The sequence below is a fragment of the Grus americana genome, chromosome 16 (genome assembly GCF_028858705.1).
Source record: "Grus americana isolate bGruAme1 chromosome 16, bGruAme1.mat, whole genome shotgun sequence".
Lineage (NCBI taxonomy): Eukaryota > Metazoa > Chordata > Aves > Gruiformes > Gruidae > Grus > Grus americana.
The window spans coordinates 892704-918497 of NC_072867.1; the positions used below are offsets into that span (position 1 = coordinate 892704).

The following is a 25794-nucleotide window of genomic DNA, read 5'->3' on the forward strand; positions in this document are numbered from 1 at the left end:
GAGTTTCTAAATCTCTCCGTGCTCCATTTTCACAGGAATAAGGAGGTCTGCTTCTCTGAGGCTGCTCTTGGCTGGATGCATGCACACCTCACTGCCCTGGGGAGCCCCGGGAGATGCTGTGGAACAGGGCTGCGAGCTCCCTGCTGTGCTGGCTCTTTGCGGTGGGTCTGTGAGGATGTGGCTGGGACATTATCTCGGGTGAATGAAACCAGGAGAGGTGCAGACCTGCGGGAGCAGAAGCAGGATAAGAGAGATGCATGCTGAGAGCTGTGCATCCAAAGCTGCTTTATCAGCATAGTTGCATGCTTCTGCAGCTGGGGGCTCTGTGCAGGAAGCCCAGCATCAATGCTGATAGCTATGCAGCAGTATCCAGTGTCACTACCCCAGTGCTGCTGCTGGCAGAGGGGCTGGGGAACAAACCAGTTGTGTCCCCACCAGCTCAAGGTTGCCAGCGGGGTCCCCCCCACACCCCAAAGGCAGGAGACCTGCTGCCAGCTGTGCTGCCCGGCAGCTTAGAGCTGGGTGTGCACCCAGTGCCTGCTCCTAAGGCACAACTGCAGCCAAGGGGCTGGGTAATGAGCAGAGCTGCAGGCGGAGACCCCTGCGTGGCACACGTGGCAGCCCAACAGCACATGGCTCATCCAGCAAGTGAAGATCATGTCACTTCTGAGGCTGGCAGAGGGATACGAAGGACCTGTTGGGTGGTGCAGTGCTGAGAGAGGTGGGCTTTAGTACAGTTGTTTGGGAAGGGGCCGTCGTGCTCTAGCAGAGCCTGATGCTGCTCAGGGCTGGAGAGCAGAGCTGCCAGGGAGCCAAGGGGAGCAGGGAGCAGAGGGCTCTGGGATGCCAGCCTGGCTGGAGACCCACACTGTCAAACAGGCCTGGAGTGGGATGTCTGAACCAACAACATTCCCAGCATGGAAACTGCTGGACCCTCTAGGGATCTCCACCACACCCCATTTTTCTGGCCTGCGGTGGTGGGTCTTCCCCTGCAGCAGAGGAAGCTGCAGTCCTGCTCCATCCCACACACCTCTCCAGAGAGCTGGAAATTCCCAGAGGAGCAGTGAATTGGATCTCAGTGACCTGCTATGGGTCTCTGGGCTGCTGGACAGGGCAGGGGGGCAGCACCTCCCCCCCTCTCCCAGGAGCTGTCAGCAGGTGACAGCTGCCCGCTCTGCAGAGCTCACAGCACCTACGGGCTGTCACAGGAGTGGACCAGGTTTGGTCCTCTCCAGGGAGTACTTCTGGCCTTTGCTCAGAAGCAAGATTGAGCTCCACCAAGTCTGTCATCAGCTGAGCAGGACTGCGGCCTTGCAGGTGGGGAGCTCGGGGTCTCCACAGGATCTTCCCTCCACTCTGGCACCTGGGCTTAGCTGTCCTTGTGGCACTGCCATCTGGGACAGGAGCCTGGAGGATATATACCTCCCTAAACCCCTATATCCCCCGTTGCTCCCACCCCTGGCTGGGAGAGGGAGCCCCTGGGGCAGCAGAACTCCGATGAAGAAAGGCACAGGCCAAAGCAGAGTTCTGTGGGACGGTGCAGGGCCAGCAAGGGCCGAGGACACCACAAACAGCTCCTGAGTGCGAGCAAGCGCTGGGACCACGTGGGGCAACACACCCATGTCCCCATAAAGCCCTTGGGGTGGGGGGCTCCGGCAGTGCCCTGGGAATTAATCTTGCGGAGATGTCAGGAAGAAGCTCAAACAGACCCCGCAGAGCATGCGGGATGCCCCGTGGTGTGATCTCCCGGGCGCGGTGGGGGCTGAGCCCCGTGTGGGAAGCGCTGGGCAACTCTCCACCCCGCACCCTGCAAGCTGGAGGTGCAGCAGCTTCTCCTGCGGGCAGGAGCAACCCGCGCCCCGGGCAGGGACGGACCGGGGGGTCCCTGCACGGAGTCGGCCCGGGCTGCGGGCTCCGCCGGCCTTGACCCGGGGAGCGCCCTCTCCCGCCGCCACCCCTCTGCGCCAGCGGAAGGGTTGGGGGCGCGGGGCCGCTCTGCAGGCAGCGCTACGCCCGCATTTGGGGGTTGCTAAAGGCTGTCGCGAAAGGGTGCGCCGGGACGCCGCGGGTGCACCGTGACCGCTCGGGGGGTCCGATCCCCCGCCAGGCACCGGCCCGGGCGGGCGGGACACCCGCGACAGCGCCCCTGGGCTCCGTGCGGCGTGGGAGGGATGCCGGATCCCCGGGGCACGGCGCGGCGGCTCGGCTCGGCTCGGCTCGGCTCGGCTCCACGGGGCGGGGACCCGCCCACCCTGCGGCGGCGGCGGCGGCGGCGGCCCCGCGACCGGGACCGGGACCGGTGGGGGCGGAGCCAGGCGGGGCGGGGCGGCCCTAGACCATCCCGCCCGGCGCGAAGAGCCAATGGCGGCGGCGGGCGCGTGGGTGGGCGGGGCCGGCGGGGAGGGGCGGCGGGAATCGGAGCGCGGCCGTGGCGCTGCCGGGCTGGGCCGGAGCGGAGCGTGGGGGTTGCGCTGTCCTGTCCCGGTTGCCTTTGTTGTCTCGGCTGCCGCCGAGCTCGCGGCGGCGGCGGCAGCAGCAGCAGCAGCAGCAGCAGCAACAACAACAACAACAACAACAACAACAGCAGCAGCAGCAGCAGCAGCAGCAGCAGCAGCAACAGCAGCAGCAGGCCGGGGCGGTCGGGCGGGCAGAATGTCCCAGGAGAACCTCCTCGGCATGGATGAGGGAGCGCTGCGGAAGCTGGTGAGTCCCCCCGGCGGGCAGGGCCGGGCCGGGGCACGGCCGCGCTGCCCGCAGCCTTTGCTCGCTTGTGGCGGCTCCCAGGCGGACGGGTCGGTGCGTCCCCGGCAGTACTCCGGCTCCGGGTGTCCCGCCGAGGGAGGGGAGGCGGTGGCTGTCCAGAGCGGGCAGCTGGGGGCTCCAGGGGCAGAGCGGTAGCGTGAACCGGTCTGCGCCTCTGCGGATGGTGGAGCCGGGGACCCTGCCCAGCCGGGGCGGCGAGCGGGGCCGCTGGCAAAGAGCTGCTGCAGTGCTTGGGGGGGTCCCGGATAGCAGCACCTGGAGGGGCCCGCGCTGGCCTGGGCGGGAGCTCTGGGCACGGGTGAGCTGTAGCACAAGCCCCCGTCCTGCCTCAGTGACTCCAGAGGCTCCGGCCCTGCTGCTTTGGTGACACTTGGCCCTTTGTTTGCACCCGCGCTCGGGCTGTAATGTCTGTTCGCTGGCTCCATCTCCTTGGCCGGTGGCTCCTGCCTGAGACGTTTCCTGCTGCCGGCTCAGTTACCTGCTCACAGCTCTCCCGGTGCTGGCTGCCGCCTGGCCCAGGTCTCTGCTCCTGTGCTGCCCGGGGCTGGCTTGGTGCCAGGGCTGCTCCCCAGGCCAAGCGGCTGCACGGCTGGGTGTCCCCTCCTGCACGGAAGCTGCTGGAGCAGTGTCTGAGTCGCTTCTCTGCTCCGTTTGCTCCCCTGGGAGAAGGAGCCAAGCCCTGGCCTTGCCACTGTCGGGATCGATGGGCTCATGGGGAGTGAGTGCCTGTGCGTCCCAAAGGTGGGGCTCTGGGTGCTGGGCTCTAACTGCTCGGCCAGGGCTGTTGTGTCAGGAAGCCCTACAAAGTGCTGCCCAGCTTTGGGCAGCCCTGCCACCTCCCCTCCAGCCCTGGGGCACCACAGGCTCGGGGCTGGGGGTTTGCTGGGTGCCCCGCGGGCTGAGGGTGAGGTGGCCTGGGCCGGCGCTGGGGAATGGTTACGGCAGGAAGCTGAGTCAGTCGGGAAGGCACGTCTACGGGAACAGGAAAGAGTCGGGGTGCTGCGGCACTGGCAGGAAGCGGGAGCTGCACCATGCCATGGGCAGGGGGGTCAGCACGGGGGCTGCGCTGCCCTGGCAGAGCCTCCTGACATGCCATCCTCAACCTGCTCTGGGTGACAGTGCACAGGGCTGCCCACTGTTCATGGGCTGAGGAGCCCACCACTCTCCATGGGGTGACATGGGGGCCAAGGGGTGGCCCTGGAGGTGTGGGGATGGGTGGTCTGGGTTTCTCCTGTCTTGCCAGTGCTCCAGTTCTGCTGTGGCCCAGCTGAGGTCTCTGGGCTGAGATGGAGCCCTGGGGGCAGTGATGGGGTGGGTGTTGGGTCTGTGGTACAGCGGGGTCTTCAGTCAGCCTGGGGAGATGGATCTTACTGGCGCAGCAAGCGCCGCTTCTCCCCAGGGTTTGGTCTCTGACCCGCTGGGGCTTTGCATCCCTAGAGCACCCTGCTTGTGGCTTGGGTCTCCCTATGCCTGTGTGGCATGGGCTGGGGAAAGCCTGCTCTGAGCTGACATGAGGCGGAGAAGGAATTATTTTTCTTTCTGGTTAAGTTTTGGCTCTGCTCAGCTGGAAGAGGATTAGCCCATATAAGGGAAAACTGCCTCTCCCACTGCTTCCTCCCTGCTCCTCTGCTCTCCCCAGCCCTGGGCTCTGGGCTGCTTCTCCTCCTCCTTTTTCCCAGCAAGTCAGACCTCAGCAACAGCGTGTGATGTCTCTGGGGATCCTGGAAGAAGGAGGCTGTGGGATGTGAACAGGTCTCTGCAGCCCCCTCACCAGGACCATTGCTGTGCTGGCTGGGCTGGCAGCTGCTGAGGAGCCTCTGCCCCTCACATAGGCATCCACGCGCTTCCCTCCCCAGTTGCCTACTGGTACCCCAGTCCTGGGGAGGCCAGTTGTGATGAACCTGTGGTGCAGCACAAAGGTGACCCAAGAGCTTGGAGGAGCCCAGGGAGGGAGCTGTGGGGGCTGGGGTGGGTGCTGCTACAGGGTGGCCCTTAGCTGGGTGTCTGGAAGCAGGGGGTTATTGGAGTGCTCGGGGCTGTACTGAGCTACGAGCTGTGGTCTGCTGGCCCCAGCTGGGGAATGCTTCCCTCTCCCGGCCCCTCCAGATCTCAGCATGGTTAATTAGGCAGGATGCAAATCCCCTTGCAGGCAGAGGCAAGGCGGGCTTGAGCTAGGAAAGTCATGGCCATGAGGTTTTCTTACACCCGGTGGCCTTTGGGAAAGGCCTCAATGGCCCTGAGGAGCATTGCATCCCAGCTGTGTCCCCATCACGCAGCCATCCTTTCTGCTTTCCTCTGCCTGGGGGGCAGCCGTGGTCTCCGTGGCTCCTTCCAAAGGTGACAGTGAAGCTTGGGGCTGCGGGAGGTACTTGATGCGCCTGGTTCCTGTCCCCAGAGCAGTTTCCCTGTGGCCGGGCTCCAGCCTCCCAAGTGCTCTGTGCTCAGCCGCTCCCGGGAGCCGGATGGATGCAGGGCTAATTACGGTCCTCCTGGAGGAGCCGCCAGCCGTGCTGGGGCTTGGAACACCACTGTACTTGGGCATCGTCAGGAAAGCAGCCCATGGATGCCTTGCCAGCACCCTTTTCACAAAGCCACTTTGTGTGTGTGCCGAGGCGAGCGTTTGCTCGTAACCGTTAATTTGCTGACAGCTGGGCAGGGCTGGCGGGGCCCTGGCATGTGCTGATCCCTGGGCCTGCCCTCACAGGCAGGGTTGGGCCCCTTGGCCCCTTCCCACCCCCTGGCTCCAGCTGCGGTTTCCAGCATGCTCCCCCTCGCAGTGTCCGCAGAGCCTCCAAAGCTGCTCATTTGCCTCATCACGGCTCCCTGCTGACGTGGGCTGAGGCTTTCTCCTGCCCTGCTGCCATCTCTCTTGCAGGGAGCAGCCTTTCAGGACCCAGGTGCAGGTCGGGTCCCAGCTGGAGCCTCCTGGGCAGGGCAGGCCCTGGAGCTGGCAGGCGGGTGTCATGCAGCACACGGGTGCTGGGGTGTCCCCTGCTCCGGAGTGTGTGGGGCTGGTGTCCAGTTGTGTCTCCCCCTTTCTAGTGTTTCCAGATCCTGCATCTGCTGCCCCCTCCCCCCTGTCGCCCTGACCCAGCTGCCGGGGCCAAGCCATGCACTGCCAGCAGCTTATTTAGGGAAGAGCCAGGGCCTCTGCCTCCCAGTGTGTGGTGCAGGAGTGTTTTTCTGTCCTCAAGGCCTTTGCACGGCTGTGGGGAGAGCCATGTTATCCACGGGGCCTCCACCTCCAGCCTCTTGTTTTGGGCTGGACCAGACTCCATCGCTCCCCTTGCTGCCACCCGTGCGCAGCGGAGCTGGGCTTCCCAGCCGGCCAGGGTGGTCTGGAGCAGCAGAGGGAAAGGCCCCGGTCTCGGTGCCTTTGTCCTGGCAGCCAGCATCCCTGCCTGCGGCCACATCCCCAGGGAGCAGCAGCCACCCGGGGCAGGCAGGCCTAGCATGGACGGGAAATGGGAGGCCCCTTTGGACAGAGGGGCTGGCTTCCTTGCCAACATCCCCCCTCCCTGGCAGTGCAGCAGCTCCTGCTCTTCCCAGCTGCTTCCCTCGCTTCCCTGCCCTTGTGCCAGCAGAGATGCCAGCTTTGGATAAGAGCCCAGGGCAGGGGGGATGCATACCCCAGCTCTGTCCAGGAGACAGATGCTTGTGCTGCTGCGGGACGCAGTGAGCGGCTGCAGCATGCTGCCAGGGATGATGTTGCCAGCCAGCACAGTGGGGGCTGCCAGGGTGGGAGCGAGTACCCCGGCTTCAAGTGGCTGCCCCTGAGGCTGTGTGTGTTTTCACTGCTGGGCTGGCTGGGAGTAGCTGTTCTTGCTACTGAGCATCCTGCCAGTCTTCCCAGCTGTGGAAGGATGCTGCTCCCAGCTGGGCCTTGAGGCTGGCAGGGGCTGGAGGACCACAATTTTGGCTGCCACTGGGGTGGCAAATGGTGGCTCTGTGCCTGCTGGCTTCACTGGGATGGAAATATTCCCCTCCCAATCCCCAAACCCTGGACAGGGAGGGTGAAGGGCAATGGCTTTGCTGGGGGGGCTGTGCAGAGGGGTTTCTGTGTGTGGGCAGTGGTTTGGGGCCCTTGGCGCTGCTCAGCCTGGGTCCGGCTGAGGGACCAACCCTGAATTCCTGCTGCAGCAGAACCTGAGGAGGCCAGATGGGTGGCCTGGCAGTGGCCCGTGGGACTGATGCTCTTGTCCCGTGGTGCAGCTGCAGCTGCTCCCAGCGTGCCAGGGCTTGATGCTGACAACAGCTGTTGTGGGTGACAGGGTTTATTTTTAACAAGCTCCATGGGAAATCATCTCCTGGGTTCCCAGCGATGGGTCGGTCCTGATGTCACACAGCAGGACAGTGGGGCTGTGCCTGCCCTGGCTGGCCTTTCCCCACAGATCTGGCTGGCTTCTGTCCCACTTCGGCATGGGGGGGGGGGCTCTGTGTGGCCCCCTCGAAGCACTTGGGCCAGTGGCAGGGCTGTGGCTGTGGACCCGATCTAGAAGAGAAGCAGCTCTGGGTGCCCATGCCAGGTCCTGGTGGGTAGCCTTGGGTGAGCTGAGGAGCACCTGTGAGATGTTTGGGGGTGTGTGGCTGTGCTGCCCACATACAGAGGGTTGGACTTCGATTTAGGACAAATCCTGCTCATGGATTTGGCTCTGAGAGCTGCCTGCCATCCCCTAGATGGGTGGGAAGAGTGGGGCTGGGGGCGGGAGAGCCCTGCTCAGTGGAGTGCTGGGACCCTCCCAGCCAGCATCTCCTGGGGGCCATGAGGGTGGGAGGGGAGCCAGATCCTCTGCTGTTCCCCTCTGCTGCTGGAGGGGCTGGCGTGGGTGGGAGGGCTTATCCCTGTGCTGGTGGCATGGCAGGGCAGAGCTGCCGGGAACCGACCTGTGGTGGCTGCACAGACAATGGGCATTCATGCCATGTGCCCCTGTCTCCTTGCCCCTCACATGCCTGAAGGTCTCGGTGCCACCATGGCAGCCCTCCCTCACCATGGCCGGTCCCAGCATCCTGCCCCCGGGGCGGGGGGCTGTGCCTGCTCCCTGCGGGGTCAGGCAGTGCCGGGCAGCGTGTGCCATGTGCGTGGGCCCTGCCAGACAGATGAACCCATTGTATGGTGTGTGGGCAGCCTGCCGAGGGCGGCACCAGGGCTGAGCCGGGGGGCTGCAGTGGCCGGAGCCGGCGCTGAGCCCTGCCCTGTTGTACCCAGCTGGAGGCAACGCTGGACCTGGCAGAGCGGCGCCGTATCCGCTCGGCTATTAGGGAGCTGCAGCGGCAGGAGCTGGAGCGGGACGAGGAGGCGCTGGCATCCAAACGCTTCCGCGCAGAGCGCGGCAGCCACCGGCAGGACAACAAGGAGAACTGGCCACGGTGAGGTCCTGCTTGCACCCTGCCTTACCCCCAGGGGACAGTGGCTTCGATGCGTGGGTGCGAGGGTGGGAGCAGGCTGGCGCCAAGCAACTTGGCGTGCGGGGGGACAATTGCCTGAATTTGCCAGCTGCTCACGAGGGGACTTTGTTCCCGAGCAACCACAGCAGCTCCCGGCTGGTTGCTCTCGCCCTGCACAGGTCCCAGCGCCTGGAGGAGGAGCAGCAGACAGCCCTGGCCGCCTTGTCCCGGCAGCTCGAAGACATCACTGATGTGGAGGAGCTGACAAAACTGGTGAGTGACCGTGTGCCGGGGCTGACAGTATGCTGGGGGACCCTGCATCTCTCCGGGTCTTTCTGTCTTGCAGCTGCGGGCAGCAGGTGAGTACGAGGAGCGCAAGCTGATCCGAGCTGCTATCCGCAAGCTGCGGGCCGAGGAGATTGAAGGTGAGGCACTATCCCTGCGTCCCAGGGTGGGTACCTTAGAGAGCCTGGGATGTGGGCAGCTCCTTCCTAAACACCACCTTTGCTCCCATCCAGCTGCCACCCTGGCTGGGAACGCGCAGAGCAGCCGGAGGGACGGCAGCAGGCCCCCCGCTGTGCCTGGGGATGCGAAAAGCAACCAGAGGGATGATGCTGAAACACCAGCCCTAGCTAGGAGCGGGAAAAGCAGCCAGAGGGATGACGCTGAGCAGCCAGCCCTGGCCAGGAGCAGGGAGAGCCACGGCGAGGGCAGCACTGAGCCCCTGACCGTAGCCAGGAGTGGGGAGAGCAGCCAGCGCGATGATGCAGAGCAGCCAGCGCTGGCTGGGCTGGAGGAGAGTGGCTGCGGGGGGGCTGCAGAGCGGCCCCCTGCCCAGGAACCCGAAGGCTCAGCGGTGAGTGCACAGAGTGCGCAGGGTGCTGCTGGGGGGACAGGACCATGAAAGACCTCCTCGCCCTTCCCTTGGGCTCCTCTGCCAGCCTTGCCTGGGGCACAAACCCTGGCCACACTGGGCTTGCCACCTGAGGGGACTGGGGCAGGCAGAGCTGGGGTCTCTGGAGTCATGGGGGATGTGGCTGGGCTGTGCCAGCATGGCCCCAGCCGTGGTGAGCTGGGGCTGGGGGCTCAGGCCTGAGCGCCCCTGGGCTTCTCCCCGAGGATGCACCCTGGGTGCGAGGGGTCTGCGGGGCCCCTCAGTGCACTTGGTGCGCCCCTCCCTGCTGCAGCTCTGCAGCCATGAGGCAGAGCTTTTGGAGGCAACGGCTGCTCGTCCTGCCTGTGGCAGCTGCCTGCATCAGTCCCCTTGCGTAGGCAGAAACCTTGATTCCCCTGGCCCCCTTCCTATGCTGGTCATTCCTGCTGGCCCTCGAGGGGCTGGGGCTCGCTCTGGAGCAAGACTGGTGCCCACCAGTCATGGGGGGGGGGGGGGGGCTGTCTGGCCAGGGTAAGGATGAGCTGGTGGGCAGGGCTGGAAGGAACGTGTGCAAGCCTGGGTTTACCGCCCAGCAGCGGTGACCCTGCAGGGGACTATGGCTCTTGCAGTGGTAGGAGGTCCCTGAAGACACCCCACGTGGAGTTGCCCTTTGTGGGAGAGGGTGGGGAAGGGCGAAGCAGTGATTATAACCACAGCTGAGCGGGAAGGCCTGGATCCCTGCATCCGCCTCCATTCAGTCCAGCTTCCCCCTCCATCTGCCCCAGGGCTGTGGCAAGAGGCCGTGGGGGACATGTGGCCCTTTCAGCGCTGTCTGCCTTCCCCATCTGGATGTGCTGGCACGCTGCCCCCAGTCCTGGCCATACCAGGGCATGTCCCGAGCAGCTGGTGTGGCTGTCCCACTCTGTCCAGCTGATCACTCCAAACCTGAGGCCATTTTCCTTAAATGGCAGCTGCAGTGGCACCTGGGTTTGGGTCCCGGTTCCCCGTGCCCCCTTGGGGTACAGGCCTCTCTGTGCCTCCCCCTGCCCTTGAGTCACATCAGCACCTGGAGCCTGTGGTGTTCCTAGAGGTACTGACACAGCCAGCACTGGCACCCTGTGACATGGCTGGTGACACCAGGACACCCTGGCCCTGCTCGTGCATGTGTCAGGGACATACCTGTCACCTGTGTGTCCTTGCCACTCTGTGAGCATGTAGTCCTGTGCCCAAACCATCCCATCGTTTGCCAAGCAGAGCTGCCAGTGCCGTGGGCAGGGACACAGGGTGATGCAAAACTGGGTGCTCCCTGCCTCACGGAGCCCTGAGGTGCCTGGGCTGGGGGGCAAGAGGGGACAGAGGCACTGGGCAGGGGCTGTCCTCTCCTCCCACCTCCTGGCATCAATGCTGGACAAGGCCAGTGTACTCATGGCAGAGGCAACAGAGGGACCAAAGAGCCAGCTCCTTGCTCTGTGCCCTGGTGCTTATCAGCCCCACGCAAAGGAGTGCCAGGGGCCCTTGGTGTATGCAGGCTTTGGGCCCACCCTTTGGTAGAGACAGCGTCCCCCTCCCTGCCTGGTGGAGGCAGCAGGGTCTGGGGACCCCTGTCCCCTTGCCAGCCTCCTGCAGTGATCCCCGGGCAGGGGGTGGCTTGTCCGTCCCTGGCAGCGTGCAGGCAGGCACCTGGGTGGCATGGGAAGAGGCTGCAGCCTGCAGAATGTCCCTGGCCAGGTGGCAGGGATGGGACAGGGTGACCTGGTCAGAGACCGGAGTGGGGCTGGCTCTCACCTCCTGCTCTCCCCAGGCCCATGAGAAAGATGACACAGTGGAGGCGGAGCACATCCCAGCTGGGATGCAGGAGCTATGCAGCCAGCAGGCGGGAGACCCCCAGAAACCCAGCGCCCAGGGTGAGTTCCCGCGAATGCTGGTGGCAAAGCCCCATCCGGGTGTGTGCCTGGGGCTGGAGCAGTGCCAGGGCCAGCTGCAGGGAGGGGCAGGAAGATGGAGAGGGCAGCACAGCATCTCCCAAAGATGTGGACAGGGGAGCTGGGTGCCTGGTGGGGCTGCGGGAGCAGGCTTCCCCCATGTGGAGCCTGTTCTCTCTCTCCTGCAGCTGTGGTCTCGGGTACCCTTGTGCTCCTGGAGCTGCAGCCGGCCCCGGAGCCCAGTCCGGAGCCTGAAGATGGTGGCGAGGAGCCAGAGCAGGACCAGCCATGTTCCCCAGGTGCTGCCCAGCCCAAAGGACAGCACCAGACAGCCTGGAAGGAAGAGAGTCCCGGCAGCCCCGCCACTGCTCAGGAGCCCAGCGTGGGGCAAAGCCACCGGGTGGAGCAGCATCCCCCGGGCCAGCCCAGCACAGGCAGCCAGGGCGGCCAGGTACAGAATTGGCAGCACAGGCTGGGGCCGCCACTGCCCTCTTTGCCGAGGGCTGGTGGTCCCATGGGTGAAGGCGGCCTGATGGTGGCGGAGTGCGTGTGGCCCCCCCAGCTGACTGCTTTATTCCTTTCCCTCCCCGCAGCTTGATGTCAGGGTGCGTGGCCAGATGCTAGGGCCGGCCAGGAGGCATGGGGAGCTGCCAGCGGGTAAGTGCAGCCCCGTGGGGATGGAGCACTGGGGCCGTGGCCTCCCCCAGTTGGGCAGTGCTCCCCCAGGGGGCCCCCCCGCCCTGTGGCACGTGCATCCCAGCAGTGCAGGGAAGGGCGTCAGCCCTTGGGGATGTGACTTAAACCCACACGGGCTGCGGCAGGAATGTGAGGGCAGGACATGGCTGGGCCAAGGGCCATCCCCAGGCAGTGACCACTTGCCGCCCAGCCGTGTGGTGGCGGTGCGTGCCCCAGCCGGGTGCCGGGGGAGCAGGGTGCCAGGCAGGCTGTTTACCAGTCCCCCAGCTCTAGGCCGGGCAGCCGCAGGGCCATGAAAGGGAATTGGTGCCGGCAGCAAACCCCAGTCTTTTGCATTCTTTGTCCCAATAAGGTCAGGAGCTATGCGCTGGCTGGCCCTGACTCCCCCCCGGGGCTGCACTCGCTGGCCCGGCCAGGGCCCAGCACCCTCCAGGTCCTCCCTGCAGCCTTGAGGGATCACTGTAGCCAGAAGCTGCCCTCTTTCTACTGCTGGGAAAACTGTCCCCACGGCTGTGCTGGGAGGAAACACGGAAAAATCCAGAAAGCAACTCTCTGCCCCCAGGGTCAGGGTTTGCACTTGGAGCAACCCTTGCAGGCGGAGGTCCTCTCCCCTCCAAGAAGTCCCAGGGGGCTGCTGCTTCCTGGGAAAGCAGAAACCCTGGGGAGATGCTGGGGGCTGGTGGGCCGTAGCGTGGCACAGCCCTGGGGCAGAGGGAAGCTTGCAGGACCCAACCCCCCCCACCTCACCTGGGGGCTCAAACCTGGGTGCTGGGGAAAGGCTGAGCCCCCTCACTTGGGTGTCAGTGGCTCCGGCCGCAGGCCAGAGCGCTGCCTGTTTGGTGCCCCTTGCACCCTGGGTGCTTCCTGAGTGGGGGCAGAGCCACTGGGCCCCCTCGCCTTCCTCTCCAGAGGCAATGCGGGGCTGGCCCTGTTATGCCAGGGCCTGGTGGGTGCAGGGGTGATCCTGCTCTCATGGCACAGACCCCAGCTACCACTCACTGCCCCGCCGGGGTGTGGGTACCTCAAACTCTGCCTTGCCTTCCTCTGTGGTATGGTTTGGCACTGCAGGGCAGAGCCAGCTGCCTGGGGTGCAGGGCAGCCTGCGAGTGCTGGTGGATTTTGGCACTACGCTCTGGGGAGTGTGGGGTGACAGGAGGGGGACCCTAGAGTGCTGTGCTTGGAGGGAGTGGGGATGGCAACAGCACCCTATGCTGCACTCACCCTCTGCTCCTCTTGTCCTGTTCCTTGCATATCTGGTCTGTCTCCTTCCCAAGTGGCAGTGCCCACCCAGAATGTAGTGGGGACCCCGGCTTGCCTGAACACTCACCAGTGGCAGCAAGCATCCTCCACCCTGCGCTTGGCTGGTCGTACGGGTAAGGTCCCAGCGGTGGCTGCCTCCACTCTCTCCACTTCCCAGTGGCAGGAGGTCCCCGGCAGAGCCTGGGCAGGCACGGAGCTCTGCGGTGGCAGGATGCTGTAGGGCACTGCTGGCTGAGCAGGGCTAGCGGCTGGCTGCCCCCTGGCTTTCTTGCCCCTTGCCCATCATCCATCCCTGCTCACCCATGAGCAGCCAGGCCGCAGCAGAAGCAGGGGGGGCAGAAACTTTGAAGTGCTGCAGGCACCTAGGGAGGGGGAGGGGGCAGCACGCACGGCAGGGCATCCAGAGGCGTTTCACATGTGGCGGGGTCTCCGAGGGGCAGCACGCATCGCTGTGGGGTGCTGCATGCATGGCAGGGCACCGGAGGGGGGTGGGTGGCATCATGCGTCATGTGGGCACCCTGGGGTACATCACGCATGGTGGGGCACGCTGGGGCGGGGGGGCCCGCATGCATCGGAGAGGGCACCCCGGGGGGCCGCAAGCATCGCGTGGGGTCAGGGAGGGGGACGCAGAATGCACGGCCGGGACGTGCGTGGGTCGCTGCGGCCCCGCTGACCCACGGCGCCTGTCCCCCGCAGAGCCCAGCCCCGCCGGGCCGTCGCCGCGGGCCGCCTCGGTGCGGGAACGCGCCCAGCGCTTCACCCCGGCGGGCCCGGGGCCGGCCCCCAGCGCGGCGGCGGGCGGCCCGGCGGGGGCGGGCGGCGCGGGGGGGCGGGCCGGGCCCGGCCAATGGCAGCGGGGGCCCCGCACGGCCCCGCTGGGGCCCGCTCAAAACGCGCGGGGCGGTGGCGGAGGCGCAGAGCAGCGCCCGGCCCCGGTCCCCGCCGGCCCCGGCCTCGACGGCATGAAGACCACCTTCACCATCGAGATCAAGGATGGGCGCATGCAGCCCCTCACACCCCGCGTCGTGGCCACCCCTCGCAGCCAGCGGGCAGGTGGGCACCGGGCAGGAAAGATGGGCAGCAGGGGCATCCGTCAGGGGGTTGGGATGGGGAAGGTGGTGTCCGGCGGGAGACCGGGTGGGCAAGGTGGGCAGAAGGCACCCGTTGTGAAGATGGGATGGGGAAGGTGGGCAGCTGGGCACCGTATGGATGATGGGCATGAGTGGGTATCGCTCAGGGAGGTGGGACTGGGAAAGGTGAGCAAGTGGGCACCTGTCAGGGAGGCAGGCACCATGGGGGCAATGGGTGCCAGCAGGCAGGTAGACACTGGCAGGGCTGTAAGCACTGTGGCATGGTGCTTGCGACAGGATGATGTGTACAGTCGGGCAGTGGAGCAAATAGGCGCCAGTGGGCAGTTGGGCACTGACAGGGTGGTGGGCACCAGTGAGCAGGTGGAAACCTGCAGACAGGTGGGCAGCAGCGGGCAGGTGGGTAGCGATAGGCCAGGCAGGCGCTGACGGGACACAGCAGCAGCAGCGGCATTTGGGTGTTGGCAGCCTGGAGGTTCAGCATAGGCACTGCCAGAAGAGCAGAGGCTGTGGGCAGGAGCGCGCCTGGCAGCCCTCACCCCTTCGCAGGGACGCTCAGCCTGCTCAGGGCATCTCAGTACTGGGAGGCCGTCTGGCTCTGCAGCCTGTCCCCATCCCTGCTGTCCTGTCACATTCGTGCCCGGAGTCCTTCCCCAGATCCCTGCCCTGTCTCCGTGGCCCTGCCCTGTCCTTTGCCCCATGTTCGTGCTCTAACCCCATTGACCTGCTGGTCTAGGGGAGTCCACGCTGTCCTGCTCCATCCCATCCCCACTGCTGCGCAGCATCTGATCCAGCCCTGCCTGCTCACAGAATGGGCTTGGGATGTTCCTGGGGCCATCTCCCATGCCGGGGGATTTTGGCTCCAGCTGGAGCACTGCAGAAAGTGCCCTTTCTTAGGGAAGAGGACGAGCTGGGGTGGTGAGGGGGGCCTGGCTTGCCTGTCCCTTGGCTGTACTCAGAGCCCTTCCCCTGTGCCAGAGCTCGGTGCCCACCGCTGAGGCAGGATGCGTGTGGCAGCCAGGCAGCCTGGCCAGAGTTGCTCCTTGGGCACGGGGCTGAGCCTGCCACCCTGGGGCTGGGGCAAACCCTGCGTGCCTCTCGCTCCCCTTGCAGAGGTGACCCTGGGACTCCGGAGCACCCCCATCCGCATCACTACTGTCCCCAGCAGTGGCAGCAGCATCTGCAGTATCAGCAGCAATGTCATCAAGGTGAGTGCCCAGAGGGGCTGGGGGCCATGTCCCAGTTGGGCATGGTCTGGGCGGGGGGGGGTGTTCTGGGCTTGGGGTGGGAAGCAGTGACCAGGACAGGTGGGTTGGTACTGGCAGTATGGTCTGGAAGCTCTGGCTCGTTTGTTTTTTGGTTGTTTTTTTTTGCTTGTTTTTGTTTTTTTACGAAGAGACCCTACGGTCTGTGCATGGATCCACAGCCCCAGCCACTGGGGGGGGGGGGGGGTGACGGGGAGGTGGGGTGGGGTGACGGGGAGGTGGGCTGGGAGCCTTTTGTGGGTCTCCCTCTGTTTTAAACACCTTGTAGGGTGGCAGTAGCTCAGGGAAAAACCCATTGCCATCTACCCCTCTGTTTTCCCTCCTGGGAGCAGACCTTGGCCATGGTGGTGGGGAGCCTGCCCAGGGTTGGGCTCCCCAAGGCTCTCTGACCCACGCTGGAACCATGAGCTGGGGTCCTGCCTCCTCCTGCTTTGCAGTCCTGAGCTGACAGTGGAACAGCAGCCCCAGCCCACTTGGCCTGGGAGGGATTCTTGGGTGTGACTGGAAAAAAAAAAATAAACATTCCTCTGCTGTTTTGGGGGGCGAGTGGGACACAGCCCCCCCGGGTGCTGGGGGCAGCAGGGCTTGATGTGCACAGGAGGCAGCCCTGCGCGTGCGGCCCTTTGAGTGCTTTTATCTGCTCCTGGCCATCTAGGGTAATGCGAGGCGCACGCAGCCTTGGCAGGAGCCAGGATGTCAAGTGCGGTGCTGCCTTGCTTGTGGCCCTGCGTGCGCCCATCTTGCCCGGCTGCCTCTGCAGCCATGGTACCAGTGGCTCGCTCTGTCCTCGGCACAACCCTTGCCAGCATGAAGCAGGCAGTGCCGACAGCCTGGCTGGGCTGCCCTCGAGTGCTGCCTGTGCTAGCCAGCAGGTCCTGCTGCCCATGGGCAGCTTGCTGCCTGCAGAGGGGTGCCTTCCCTGCGCTAATGCGCTCGGGCAGGCTTGGCCCGAGCAGCCCGTCAGTTCTCATTAAGGTATTAGCGGCACTGCCCAGTGGGGTGGCAGGCTCAGGACCCATCAGCTGCCTGGTGGGAGACGCAGCCTCCAGGTGTGCTCCCAGCGGGCAGGGAGGAGGAGGTGGCAGCAGTGCTGGCAGTCCTGCCAGGTAGGGCTTGTTTGGAGGGACCGGCAGGGTGTGGGATCTGGGGACGGTGGCCACTGCAGCATGTCCTCTCACTGGTGGGGTGTCACCTGTGCCCATTGTGCAGGGACCTGCTGCCCCTGGGGCATTTGTCAGGCGTTGTGGGGGAGATGGGGACCCCCCAAAATCACAGCCGATGGCCGAGGCCCTCACATGGGCACCAGCCTGGGGCTGGAGATGTCGGTGTGTTGTGGCCGACACTAGGCAGGAGCAGGAAGGCACTTGGGCGAAAGGGTGTGTAGGTGGTCCCTGGCCCTGGAGCACACCCAGCACAGTGATAGGTTGGGACTCATCCTGCACGGGTGCTGTGCCCCACAGCCCCCCCAGGCTGGCCTCGAGGGTGCTGGCAGCTGCCTGGGGTGGGGGGGTGGGGGCACTTGGCAGGGCTCCTCCTCGCCAAGCCACCTGGTCCTGGGGCTGGAAGCACTGCCAAGTGTCGGCGCCTGCCTCGGCACCCCTGTGCGGGACCCCCAACCGCCGGGACAAGAATAGCCCAGCAGGCCAGAGCTGTGCTGGGCCGGCCTCCAGCTGGGGGTGGTGCCCGGCGCCCCTATAAAGGGCAGGGGACAGCTGAGCGGGGCTCGCCGCAGCACCTGCCGGCACACCGCCGCCATGCCGGGGGTCAGCCTGGAGGGGCTGGCGCAGGCCGGGGCAGCCGAGCTGGCAGAGCTGCGGCGGGAACTGGGGGCTTTCCGGGGGATGGTGGAGGGGGAGCTGGAGCAGGCACTGCGGCGGGTGCAGCCCCTGGCGCGGGCGCTACGGGCGCTGCAGGAGGAGCACCTGGAGCTGCGGGCAGAGCTGGCACGCCTGGGTCGCCGCCTTGACCTGCTGGCGGTGCAGCTGGGGCCGCAGGAGCCCCCCGGGGAGGACCTCAGCACCCTCTTTCTGGAAGCACAGGACCCTTGCGCCCACTTTGAGGGCACTGAGGAGCCCGGCGGCCCTGTGGCCCATCCACCCGCGTTCTCCAGCACGCGCCAGCAATCGGCCCTGCACCTCTCCCGGAGCAACAGCGGCGTGAGTGCGGGCAGCCCTGCCCCACGGCAGCGCCCGGCAGGGGGGAACGGGAGGGTGGCACCAGCCCGCAGGGCTCCTGGTGGCCCTTGGGGTGTCTGGAGCCAAGGCAAAGCCTCTGGCACTAGGTGGGATGGTGGCTGTGGTGCATGGGCGATGCAGCGTCACAGGGGTCTGCCACCATTCAGGCTAACTGCTGCGGGGGGCAAGCGGTGCCTGCCTGCTCTGCATTGCCGGCATGCCGGGCGGGCAGGCTGCAGGCAGCTGTCCTGCCCCCACCCGCACATAGCAGTAGCAAGGCACAGGTGGTGGCACGGGCGCATGTGGCCGGTGTCACCTCCTGTCAGCAACTTTGCCATGGGCTGGCTGCTGGGCCGGGGCAGTGGGACGCAGGATAGGGCCAGGTGTGCAGTGGGGCTGCTCCAGTCCTGCGCCGGCACCTCCTGTCTGCTGCCTCCCTGCCCTATTCTGGGCCTGGCCTGCTGCCTGTCGCGCATTGCTGGGGGGTCATGCTGAAAGGGACTTGGCATCCTGGCTTTGCTCCGGTGGGGGCCAAGCTGGCCTAGATCCTGAGCAGGGATGCGGGGGAGGCTCTTGATCTCCTGCACAAGCTCTTCTCTCCGCTAAGTCCCTTAATTCCCTGGAAATCCCTTGTGCTGCTAACAGTACGCACTGGCCTTGCCAGCACCTTGCCCCGCCTGGAGCACCCAGGCAGCCCCTGCCTGCTGGAGGGCCCTGGCAGCCTGCGGCAATGGGGTGGGGGATACTTGGGGACGTTTTGGCAGCCAGACTGGGAGCAAGTCAGAGACTGCCGGGCCCTCCTGGGGCAGGGGGTGCCACAGGGGGATGTTGCGCTCCCCTGCCTGCCTTGGTCACTGCGGATGCCTGTGGCATCCCCCCAACTGTGAGTTCTTGTGGCGCATGTGACACGTCTTCTCCAGTATCCCCACTGCCTGTGGCACTGGGCAAGTGTCAGGGCAATGGGGGCCTTGGACCCTGAGCAGCAGGGGGGAGGGTGGGGTGGCCAGGCTGGCGGGGGCTCAGTTGCACGGGCCTGTCCTTGCAGATGGAGCCGGAGGTGGTGGAGCAGCCCCAGGCACCGAGGCTTGAGCCTGAGGTGCCCAATGGCATGGAGAAGGTCCAAGTGAGGGAGCTGGAGAGAAGGAGCAAGCTGAACGTCGAGGAGCTGGGCAGGATCGAGGATGAGGATGTTCTGGATAAGATGGTACCTCCTCCGCTGCCGGGCTCCTGGGGGGAAGCAAGGGGACCCTGAGCTGGTGGCAGAGGGCTGATGCTGACCTCAACCTCCTCTTGCAGCTAGATCGGACAACAGACTTTGAGGAGCGGCGACTGATCCGAAACGCCATGCGGGAGCTGCGCCAGCGCAAGCGAGGTACTTGGGGATGGTGACCCCTGCAGGGGTTGGGGCTCTGGCAGGTGTTGCAGGTGTAGCTGGCAGGGTGCTGGAGCGGGGCTGTCCAGCTGCGGTGAAGCTGGGTGCCGGGCCTTCTGCTGCACGCCTGGTTGTGCCAGGCTGAGGACATCATCCTTCTCATGAGCTGGTTCTGGACTGGCAGCAGCCAGCAGAATCCCCAGTATGGTGGAGAGGGTGCCTGCTGCCTTTGCCTCTCACTGCTGACGCTGCCTCCCACCCACGTTTTCAGACCAGCGGGAGAAGGAGCGGGACCAGCGGCTGCTGGAGACAAGGAGCCAGGCTACAGCAGGGAGGGCCGGCCACACCACGGAGACCACCACTACGCAGAGCACCCAGTCGGCCGATGGCTCGGCACACAGTACTGTCACCAAGACTGAGCGTCTCGTCCAATCTGGTATGGGCTGGGGAGGCATAGGGCTCGCTTGCTCAGCACAACGGGTGTGCCGGCCCTTCAGGGGGCCGTGCAGTGTTTCCCAGTGCTCTGCCACCACAGCTTCTCTCTGCGACGCTCGCTGCTTGTCCTGGGTCTGGCTTGACCGTGCTGGGAGCAGGACCGTGGTTCAGGGCTGAGTGTTGCTGCATCTCCTCTGGCTTGCCCAGAGCCTGCTTGGGGATCTTTAAGGGATCTGCTCTGGTGGCTTCCCACCCAAGTGGGTGGCAGGGGCCTAGTCTGCACCTCAGGCCTGTCTCCTGTCCCCTACACCTCTGCTCTCCCAGGCCCTGGGTGGCTCAAGCCAAGAGTTGCTGCAGGGGGCTGAGGGATGTTCTAGCTCTCTGCTGCTTCGCACTGGCCTCTTTGCTCTGCCTGGGGGTGGGGGGGGTGCCGTCTGTCCCCCCTCTGCCTGCCCTGGTCGTGGCTCTGCTGCCTAGGGCTTCTCCCTGTTGCGCTATGTGGATGTGAAGGTGCTTGGCAGCAGTGGGCCTGGGGGTGCCGCTGCCCCTGCCCCCGCTGATCCCTGTACCTTGCCCCCTGCAGGTGATGGCACCAAGACCTCCCGTACCACAACCATGGAGTCGAGTTACATGAAGAGATCAGACCGTAAGAGTTTTTGCTGCCCTTTCCCTGTGGCATCCTCTGGGCATAACCCCAGGGGCATTGCTGCCGCAAGTCATCGCTGCCTGTGGCACTGGCAGAGCTCCCCACCTGCCTGGCACCACTTCCCTCAGCTCCTGCCCGAGGCCTCTTTCTCTCTGCAGATGGCAACAGCACATTCGTTCAAACCAAATCATCCTACAGCTCCTCTTCCAAGAAGACGGGCAGGTGAGTGGCGGCCAGCCCCAAGCAGTCCCTGTCAGCCGTCTGCCAAACCCTCTGCCCAGCTTGTGGCGTCCCCGTGCCGGGATGTCCCCAAAGCCTCCTGGTCCTTGGGGCACACTTGCTGTCTCCAGTGATCCCTGTGGGTCCCTCCATGGGCATGGAGACACATCTGCCAGCCAGGGATCTTAAGCCACCCCTCTTCTGTCCCAGGGACATGGAGGTCTCCAAAGCTCCAGGGCTGGCAACAGGCTGAGGCTACCATGTGCCTTTCCCTGGGCTGCCCGCAGCCCCCTTAGCTTAGCCTCTCTCCTAGCATCTTCGACCGTGAAGACGAGAGTGCCTCCAGGCAGAGCAGCCTGGCCGCACTGGAGCGGCGCCAGGCTGAGAAGAAGAAGGAGTTGATGAAAGCTCAGAGCCTGCCCAAGACATCAGCTTCGCAGGCTCGCAAGGCCATGATGGAGAAGCTGCAGAAGGAGGGTGGGAGGTGAGGCTGGGCCAGGGGCAGGCTGGCTGGGGCAGTGAGCGCCGCATGGATAACACCCCGTGCCTTCTGCTGCAGTTCGCCAAACCCCACGCTGGCACGCACCGCCGTGCAGCGCTCCTCCAGCTTTGGCGTGCCCAATGCGAACAGCATCAAGCAGATGTTGCTGGACTGGTGCAGAGCCAAGACCCGGGGCTACGAGGTGAGTGTCACCTCCTCTCCCCATTCCCAGGGCCGGTCGCTCTGCCCTTCAGTAACTCTCCCGCCCTCACAGCACGTGGACATCCAGAACTTTTCATCCAGCTGGAGCGACGGCATGGCCTTCTGTGCCTTGGTCCATAACTTCTTCCCCGAGGCATTTGACTACAGCCAGCTGACGCCCCAGAACCGCCGCCACAACTTCGAGGTGGCCTTCTCCTCTGCAGAGTATGTAGCTCTCATGCCATCACGTGGGCTTGGGGTGGCTTGGGGTGACTCTCCCGCTCGCTGCCCAGGGTGAGGGGGGATACAGGCAGGGGTGGTGGCGCTGGAGGTGGGCGCCCATCAGCATTGCTTCCCCCCGTGTCATGCAACGAGGTTTGGACACTGGTGGGGAGAGCAGTGGCTGCATGGAGAGAGCCATGAGAGACCAGCACCAGTCTGGCATGGCGAGGCTGGGTGGTGGGGCAGAGCACCCAAAGGCAGAGCAGCAGCCCCCCAGGCCTGCCCGGCCACAGCAGTACATCCCACCCCAGGGTGCCGGGTGTGGGACCACAGCCCCTGGGGAGCGGGGTTTGTCAGTGCCAGTTGCCTCCTTTCACAGTCATAGGGGCTCAAACACCGTTGCAGCTTCTCCAGTCTCTTCCCTTCCCTTTTTGCTTCTGGTTTTCCTGGGTGCTGAGAGATGGGAGCGCGTCCAGCTGGAGGGCTGGCAGCCAGCCCCTCTCTCCTTCCTTCTGTCTCTCTCCCACCCACTCCTCCTTCCCTCCAGCACCCTGCCCAGGGGCAGGGGCAGGCGGGTGGGGGTCCCATCCCAGCCGGTGCCCGGGGCGGTGGCGTGAGCTGGGAGCTCCCACAAGCTCCCTGGGTGCCGTGGTGCTGTTCGGTGGAGCAAGAAGGGGGCCGTGTTCCTGGCTCTTGGCGCTCCTGGTAATGGACTTTTTGCCTTAATTGGGGAACCGGTGCGTGGACTTGAGAGCGCCATCGATCTCTCCAGCCTGGAAGCCAGGTGGCCTCTCGTCCTTCCTCCTCCTCCTCCAGCTCTTGTGAGCGTCTTCTCCCGAGCTTCCTGCACCAGGGCTGTGCCATGTGGTTCCAAGCGGAGCCGGGCAGGAGGGCTGGGCACACCCACCCCATCCTCCCGGCGGGTCTATATAGGGGCTATATAGAGCGCCGCTCCGCTCTGGAACCCGCTCCCCAAGCACCCGGCGCGCCAGAACACCTCACTCCTCCTCCTCCACCTCCATCTGTCCTTCCCTCTGGACCTCACGCCTCTCCACACTGCTCACCCACCCTCCCCCTCCCTTGCTTGTGCCCCCTCAAATCTCACTGAATGGCCTTGGCACGGCGGTGCCCAGAGCCCTCCTGCCCCTGCATCGCGCACCCCCAGAGCATGCGAGAGCAGAGCAGCATCTGCCAGGGGGGTGGGACGGGAACTGCATTGATCCGTGTCTCTTGTTTTCTCTCTTCCTCCCCTCCCTGACTGGGCTGCGGTCACTGGCTTGCCCCTCTCTCTCCCTGCCCCCAGGAAGCACGCGGACTGTCCACAGTTGCTGGACGTGGAGGACATGGTCCGGATGCGCGAGCCGGATTGGAAGTGTGTGTACACATACATTCAGGAATTCTATCGCTGCCTGGTCCAGAAGGGGCTGGTAAAAACCAAAAAGTCGTAGCCCATTTTCACCCCCCCGGGAGCGATGGTGAGAACCTTCCCCTCCAAATACTTGCCTGTGCCCCATTGCCGCCGCTTGGCCGAGGGGCTGGAGAGCAGCCGCCACGGCTGGGGAAGAGGCTGGGGGATGGCGAGGGGCGAGTCCTGGAGGTGTCGGTCAGCAGGGCCAAGCTGGGGCCAGGAGAGGGGTGGAGGCAGCCAGCTGGCCTCTGGCCTTCCAGAATAGCACCCATGGGGCTTTGGGGAGGGGGGTACTCTGTCACCCTGGGGTAGGCGTTGGCTTTCCAGCCACGGAGATGGCACTAGCATGAATGGAGCTACTACAGCTCTTCCCTCCCCACTGGCTGAGCCCAACCCAGGGGATTAGCTGCTGGGGACGTCACTCTGGGTGTTCTGCAGCGGTGCTGTTTGGGTGTGGGTGAGCCCCTCCTGGGATGCCCCAGGATCACTGCTTCCACTTCTGCCTCCTTCCCCCAGCCCTGGGGTGGGTGGGGGCTGCCAGGGCGGCCGGCGGGGGGGAGCTGCAGCCACTGCTGCAGGGCCAGGCGTGGGCGATGGTGCCCTGCCTGCGAGGTGCTGCCTGCTCATATATGGGCAAGAGTGGGAAGCCTGGAAAGTGTGAGTCAAGGCTTGGGTCCTGCCTCGTCTTGCACTGTTTGTGCCTGTCTTGAGGGGCATCCCAGCTGGCGCTGGAGCCGCTGCTCCCCCAGGCTCTGCGTGGCACCAGCACACCGAGGTCCAAACAATGGCTTTATAAGGGCAGAGCTGCTCTTCTTGCGCTGCAGTTGGGGCTGGCAGTGGCAGGGGCCTCTGGAGCTCAGACAGAGGCTTTCCTAAGGCCCTGAGCAAAACACACACACACACACCCCCACCCACCCACCCCCCAGGGCAGCCAAATCACGAGGTAGAGCTCAGAGCCCATTGCCTCCATGGCTGTATTGACTCCAGCGCAGCGGAGGCCCCGTGGAGAGCTGTGGTGGCAGGGCACAGGAGCAGCATCCTGGCAGAGCCCTGGGCCGGGTGGCTCTCCTTGGCTCTGCTGCTCCCCCAGGGGCTGGCACCAGCTGGGGGTCCTGTCTTGGCTGTGCTGGTGCCAGCCTGGGGGACTGGGGTGGGCTGTGCTGGGGGGCTGAGGCGTGCAGGGGGCTTACGGCAGCCTGGGGAGAGAGGGCTTGCAGGGGGTGTTGAGGTAGTGGGTGGCAGATCGGGGTTTGGACCCTTCTTATACTCAGAACTGCCCAATGCACCCTGTCATTGGGCAAGAGCCCCTGCCAGAAGGCGGCCCCAGGGTCAGAACCCCTGCCTGAGGGTGGCCCCGAGGCCAAAGTAGCCAGGCCTGCTCAGGGGTGCATCGGCCATTAGCAGCAGCCTGGGGTGCTGCGGTGCTGTCTGTCCTTGGGGGGGTGCTGGCACCTGCCCCGCTGCCTGGCAGGGGTGCAGGGACCCGGGCAGGGGTGGCAGTGGCAGGGTTGCTTCTGTGTCGTGTCGTGTGTCGTCCGTCTCCCCCCCCCCCCCCCCCCCCCCAGCAGACCGGCAAGAGGACAGAGGTGGCAGGTTCCCCTCCATGCCGTGCCTGGCTGTCACAGTGACTACCCTAGCTGTGCTGGCTGCCCCGAGGGCCCCAGCTTGGGGAGAGAGATGGCACCCGCAACCCAGGGAGCGGGGTGGGTGTTGTGGGGAGAGTGAGGGCAGGGCTGCCATCCTGCTGAAGGGGCAGCGGCAGAGCCCAGAGGCTGCAGGGATGTGCGGCTAGCCATGGCTTCTCTGCCAAGGGCCCCCCAAGGTTGGCAGCTGCTGGAGCAGGGCCCTGCACCGACCCCACCATGGCACCGGGGCCTGGGCTGGGAGGTGGTAGGCATGGACCAGTGCCGAGCTGGTTGAAGCTGGGCAGTACCCACCCCACCGGTGGTGCTGTGCTGTGCCTGCAGCAGGCACCCCCCCCCCGGGCTCTGGTCTGGGACGAGGGTGGGAACCAGCCTGGCAGAACTGGCAGGGGAGCAGGGCCAGGGCTTGTGGCAGGAGCGATGGGCAGCATGTGACCAGGCTCCCCTGCCTTTCCCTCGACCAGCTAGTGGTGTTTGGGGCACAGCACAGACAGGTGTTGGCAGGCAGGCACCAGCATCAGCTGGAGGAGGAGGAGGGTGGGCACAGCCTGAGCAGGGGTGGCTGCCACCACCGAGAGCTGGGGTAGAGAGCACCAGGGTAGCAAGAAGTGCAGACAGGCAGCTCCCGTTGCAGGCAGCATGCACTCTTCCCAGTGCCAGGAGCAGCAGGACTGTGGGTACCGAGGGGCGGGCAGAAGCTGAACGGGCTGAGGGCAGTGGTGCCTAGCACCAGCAGGCCCTGGGTGGCATGGGTCCCCCATCCCAGCCCCTGTGGTGGGGCAGCCCACCCAGGGCTGTGCTGAGGGCTGCGTCTCTGCAGGACGCTGGTGGACTGCGTGCCCCTGGTGGAGGTGGAAGACATGATGATCATGGGGAAGAAGCCGGACTCCAAGTGCGTCTTCACCTACGTGCAGTCCCTCTACAACCACCTGCGTCGCCACGAGTTGCGCATGCGGCAGAAAGAGTGCTAGAGCCTGCCCTGCCCGCTACCCCCCCTGCCCTCAGGGCTGCTGGCGGGCAGGGGAGCTGCCTGCCCCAAGAGGGTCTGGGGGGGCCACAGGACTGATGCTGGGGATGGGAGGCTCTGCCTCACTGGAGCTTCCTTTGCCCTGGGTGGCTGCAGGCTGACCCCATGGGCAGGGCAAGGCAGGGCCAGGCAGGTGCTGCTTGGGATGCTCCCCAGCTTGGCTCGCCTCCCCTGCTCCAGCGCGTTAAGTTATTTGTTTTCTAGGAGTTGTTTGTCTGCGGGCAGCACCCCTGCATCCCCGAGGAGGCCCAGGCACGGTTGCGCCCTTGGGCCCAGGGCTGGTGTGAGTTGGCAGCCGAGTGGGGTTGCGCAGCCCAGCCTGGGTCACAGTGCATCCCATGGGCAGCGTGCCTGTGAACGGTTCTCCTCGGCCCCTTGTGAAGAAGCCCCTCTCTCCACCACAGGCCCTGCTTGGTGCTACCTCCCTGAGGACAGCTCCATGCTGACACCCTGCTTCCCACCACGCACGTGCACCCTGGTGCACTTCCACACCGGGGGGGTGCAGCACCTGTGTGCTGGGGAGCAGGCAGGGAGGTGAGGGGTCCCGGGGGAGCGAGGGGCTCAAAGAGTGAGCCGGGATGGCAGCCCCCACTCTCCTCCCCAGCTTGGGACACCACGTGCTTAGTGCTGCTCATTCCTCCATCACCGTCTCTACACCTGCGTTGACGTGTACCAACACCAGCCAGACAATAAAGGTTTATTCTATAGGGCAA

General features: G+C 65.3%; 1 protein-coding gene across 7 annotated transcripts; it reads left to right on the top strand.

Annotated features, from left to right (window-relative positions):
- Positions 1-2547: 2547 nt before the first annotated feature.
- On the top strand, positions 2548-25794 carry SMTN (smoothelin). 7 transcript variants are annotated; one of them, XM_054844426.1, is made up of 22 exons: positions 2548-2703; positions 7970-8130; positions 8328-8421; positions 8495-8573; positions 8667-8739; positions 8791-9004; positions 10824-10926; positions 11133-11395; positions 11538-11601; positions 12915-13013; positions 13597-13953; positions 15102-15196; positions 17293-17409; positions 18473-18631; positions 18724-18799; positions 19071-19235; positions 19818-19880; positions 20039-20102; positions 20413-20583; positions 20659-20782; positions 20855-21006; positions 24875-25794. In XM_054844426.1, the coding sequence occupies exons 1-22, from the start codon at positions 2653-2655 to the stop codon at positions 25023-25025; spliced, it is 2895 nt and encodes a 964-aa protein (XP_054700401.1). In that variant the 5' UTR covers positions 2548-2652; the 3' UTR covers positions 25026-25794. The 7 variants fall into 7 exon arrangements, with proteins under 7 accessions (XP_054700401.1, XP_054700400.1, XP_054700402.1 ...); XM_054844425.1 differs by adding an exon at positions 22307-22478 and having other exon boundaries at positions 8667-9004; positions 24875-25014; XM_054844424.1 differs by having other exon boundaries at positions 2558-2587; positions 2618-2703; positions 8667-9004.

Bases quoted from the DNA above. Each gene is read 5' to 3' on its own strand.
- SMTN (XM_054844424.1), top strand. From the start codon at position 2,653: ATGTCCCAGGAGAACCTCCTCGGCATGGATGAGGGAGCGCTGCGGAAG. The intron at 9,005-10,823 runs GTGAGTGCACAG...TGCTCTCCCCAG, and splicing joins AGGAACCCGAAGGCTCAGCG to GCCCATGAGAAAGATGACAC. The intron at 10,927-11,132 runs GTGAGTTCCCGC...TCTCTCCTGCAG, and splicing joins CCAGAAACCCAGCGCCCAGG to CTGTGGTCTCGGGTACCCTT.